At 41.0% G+C, this 3289-nt stretch overlaps 2 protein-coding genes across 2 annotated transcripts; both read right to left on the reverse strand.

The window, feature by feature from the left end:
• Positions 1 to 483: 483 nt before the first annotated feature.
• Positions 484 to 1333, reverse strand: LOC114545421 (zinc finger protein 862-like). Its single transcript, XM_028563693.1, has 2 exons — positions 1198 to 1333; positions 484 to 1100 (listed from the first exon to the last, which is right to left on the reverse strand). Exons 1-2 carry the CDS (start codon positions 1331 to 1333, stop codon positions 613 to 615), a joined length of 624 nt encoding a protein of 207 aa, XP_028419494.1. The 3' UTR covers positions 484 to 612.
• Positions 1334 to 1341: 8 nt separating this feature from the next.
• Positions 1342 to 2728, reverse strand: LOC114545422 (zinc finger protein 862-like). The gene is made up of 4 exons (XM_028563694.1): positions 2241 to 2728; positions 1907 to 2036; positions 1493 to 1722; positions 1342 to 1402 (listed from the first exon to the last, which is right to left on the reverse strand). Exons 1-4 carry the CDS (start codon positions 2699 to 2701, stop codon positions 1342 to 1344), a joined length of 882 nt encoding a protein of 293 aa, XP_028419495.1. The 5' UTR covers positions 2702 to 2728.
• Positions 2729 to 3289: the final 561 nt, after the last annotated feature.

The following is a 3289-nucleotide window of genomic DNA, read 5'->3' on the forward strand; positions in this document are numbered from 1 at the left end:
CTGTATTAATAAAGGTTGAACTCAATGAATGAAGTGTAGTGTTAATTTATCTACACACGCTGCACCTGCTCATAGGCTACTTTTTTTTTTTTTTTTTTTTTTTTTAAAGAGACCCCCACAAAGATGAAATAATAATTTAAACACTGTTAACACTGTTTAAATGCTGTTTATTTTTATAATTATTATATTATAATATAAAAAAAATGATTGTGATTTAAATAATGTTGCTGATGATTTTAGAGACCCCCCCTAGGTGTATGACTTTACTGCTTTCATGGGAGCTCATCCTCTCTCTATGGGAGCTCAGCTCCCATTGGCCAAACTGAGGAGGCACGACAGCAGGGATGGAAATTTAATTTTTTGTCCACCGGCCACTGTGGCTGGTGGATTTCAAAATCTACCAGCCACTCGATGTTTTTACCAGACACTTTCTGGTTTTTAACCGACAATGTGTAACTGCAATACTTAAGCAGTTTATTTAATCTCAAGTCTCAATGAAACACTGACACTTTGTCTTTCTCTCTTATACATACACAAACTTATATACATTTCATTAAATGAGTAGGGCAGATTAAACAAAAAACTAACATTCCTCCCCCCTCCCAGTACAATTTACTCCTGCTCATCAGAATCAGATTCTGAAGTTTCAGAGGCACTTTCCTGAGCGTTCTTCTTCCCCTCCATGAACTCTGGCCTTCTAGGCCGGATGCTAGCCTGATGCCAGAGCTGGATAGCAGGGGTGGGGTCAAAATTCTCAATAGAGGGACTGGATAGCTGGACAGTCAGTAGGTCACAGAGGCTTCTTGATGTAAGACGGGACCTCCAGTCATTTTTCACTAACTTCATTTGATTGAAGCCTCTTTCACAGTCTGCAGTAGAGGCTGGTACGGTGAGAATGAGGTCAACCAGGCTGAGGATGTTGGGGCACTGCGGTTGCAAAGACCTGTTGATTTTTGGCCAGGTCTTCATGTGGAGACTCTCTCCCGTCTCATACAGTCTGGTCTTGAGTATGGTCCACTGATCTGGGATGAGCTCAACAGCGACCCCCGAGGATGTCAGGATGCTCTGGAAATGTGTAGTTAATTCCTCCACACCAAATTCTGAAAAAGAGACGGACATAATGAAACAACATTGAGTTATATACTTTCATGACTTTGTAGATGAAATGTTATGTATGAACCTAAACCACATACATACCTTTAGAGCGATCTGCGTCAGGCCAACTGTTCAGATTCACTAACTTTATAGCTTGGAGAATCCCTATGGTTATGTCGGTGAAGCGACTTTGCAGACTCTGGCAGAGTTTGTCGAGCAGCTCAAACTTGGCCTTCATGACACAGTTTAGGACGCGGTCATCATTCTCGTGCTCCTACATATACAGGCTTTCAGCTTGGGCCCAGGTCTGTGGTACATTTACATTAGTAAGTTTATTTAAGATATTCAGCTAAGCAGCAAACACATTAACACGACTTTTCAGTTCTCTGACACTCACCTGGTTTTGTATTTTGTGAGCACTGTTTGGGTGGCTGTCAGGCAGCTGTGTACTTCAGCCACTGTGATAGCTGAGGTTTGAAGAGTCAGAGAGAGGCTGCTGAGGTGAGTCAGGCAATCGTGCATGAAGTTGCAAAACATGAAAAATGCTGGATCCCGGCAGGTTTGGAAGTAGTGGCGTGCTTTGCTCTTCTGCACTGCATTCACCCCTTCAGCATCTGGTGACTGAATCTTTATACAAAATTAGTCAAATTAATAAAGAAAAGTCCATTAGTCAATTTAACATTTTTATATAAGTGTTTTATAAGTGTAAGTTAGTTCAATTTATTAAATTACACTGAACAAATTCCTGACAGTAAACGGACCTAACCTTTTAACTTAACATTCGAGTTCTCTACACTGTTATTTAGCTTACCTGGTCTAGGTGAGGTATCTTTGACTGAAGGGTCTTCCTCTCAGCTGCAGCTATGTGCTTTATAAACACCCTGGCTTGCTTCCGATTCACGTATCTGCTACCTGTGCTAATTCCCTTTTTCTCATCTAATCTATAAAATGAAAATGGAAAAATAAACAATGAAAAGTACAGTTAGAAGTAAATATCGTACCATAGCACTCACGTTATAGGCTACTTGATGCATATAAACTAGCCCCGCTACTGACATTAGTTACATGGGCGCTATATTCTTCTGACCTTATTCAGCATTTAATCTACAATTCAACATTTCATAGACAAAAAAAAAAACACTTACTTGCATTGCCATTCGTAATCTTGAAATGGCCTTCCTTTTTTCGTGATTGCGTGGGAGTTCCTAAACAGGATTTTCATCTTATCCAACTGGGCCGTCTTCAGGCTGGTAAGTGCCTTCATGGCAGCCGTATTCTCCGGGGCTGCTTTTCCCTGTGCTCTCTTTTTTACCTGGATGTGGCATTTGGACGATTCGTGGTCTTTTATGGCTTCCAGTTTTAGGTTTTTAGTCCCAACAATGAAACTATTAGTTTTGGCATCTTCTGGAGCGTGTTGACGACATACAGAGCAGTACATTATCAGATTTGTCTCGTCATAAACTAACCAATCGCAGAATTCCCCATTGTCTGCTTTTCTCCATTGTTCTTTAAAAAAATGTTTTTTGACTTTTGCCTCTTTGTCCACTGGCTCCTCCTGAGATGTTTTCTCAGCGGACCTCTTAACGCCTGCGATGTAACGCCACATTTTTTTTGAAAGTGTGCCGCCTCTAAAGTGTCCGGGTGAAATGGTATGCTATTTTTATTTACCCACCACGGTGGCCGGTAGGTGAAGCGAGTTTACCCGCCACAACACAAAATCACCCGCATTTGGCTGGTGGCGGGTGCTAATTTCCATCCCTGCACGACAGCCATCCTGCATTGTGACCGTAACAACCATTGGTGTAAAGTAACTAAGTATATTTACTCTAGTATTGGACCTAAGTTCTATTCCGAGGTGGGTTTATTCTACATCTTGCTGAGAGTTAGCTGAGAAGGTCGATAGCACCCTAATGTCTGCATGGTGAATATGAAGTTACAGACAGCGGACGGTTTAGCTTAGCGTAGCATAAAGACTGGAAACAGTCTAGTCTGGCTCTGTCCCAAAAGTTAACAAAATATTTATAACAGCACCATTATAGAATAACATGTCTTTGTATTTATAATTCTGTCTCTTTTCAAAAGTGTAAAAATGTCAGTTTGCCATTTTTCAGGTGTTATATGCCAAACTATTTTTGTAATCCCGGTTTCCTTGCAACTGCACGCAGCCAAGAAATAGTCTGGCACCTTACCATTT

Source organism: Perca flavescens, chromosome 19, assembly GCF_004354835.1.
Source record: "Perca flavescens isolate YP-PL-M2 chromosome 19, PFLA_1.0, whole genome shotgun sequence".
In the NCBI taxonomy this organism is placed as follows: domain Eukaryota; kingdom Metazoa; phylum Chordata; class Actinopteri; order Perciformes; family Percidae; genus Perca; species Perca flavescens.

Bases quoted from the DNA above. Each gene is read 5' to 3' on its own strand.
- LOC114545421 (XM_028563693.1), bottom strand. From the start codon at position 1,333: ATGAAGGCCAAGTTTGAGCTGCTCGACAAACTCTGCCAGAGTCTGCAA. The intron at 1,101-1,197 runs GTATGTATGTGG...TCTCTTTTTCAG, and splicing joins TGACGCAGATCGCTCTAAAG to AATTTGGTGTGGAGGAATTA.
- LOC114545422 (XM_028563694.1), bottom strand. From the start codon at position 2,701: ATGTGGCGTTACATCGCAGGCGTTAAGAGGTCCGCTGAGAAAACATCT. The intron at 1,723-1,906 runs GTAAGCTAAATA...TTTTGTATAAAG, and splicing joins AGATACCTCACCTAGACCAG to ATTCAGTCACCAGATGCTGA. The intron at 1,403-1,492 runs GTGAGTGTCAGA...AATGTACCACAG, and splicing joins CTCACAAAATACAAAACCAG to ACCTGGGCCCAAGCTGAAAG.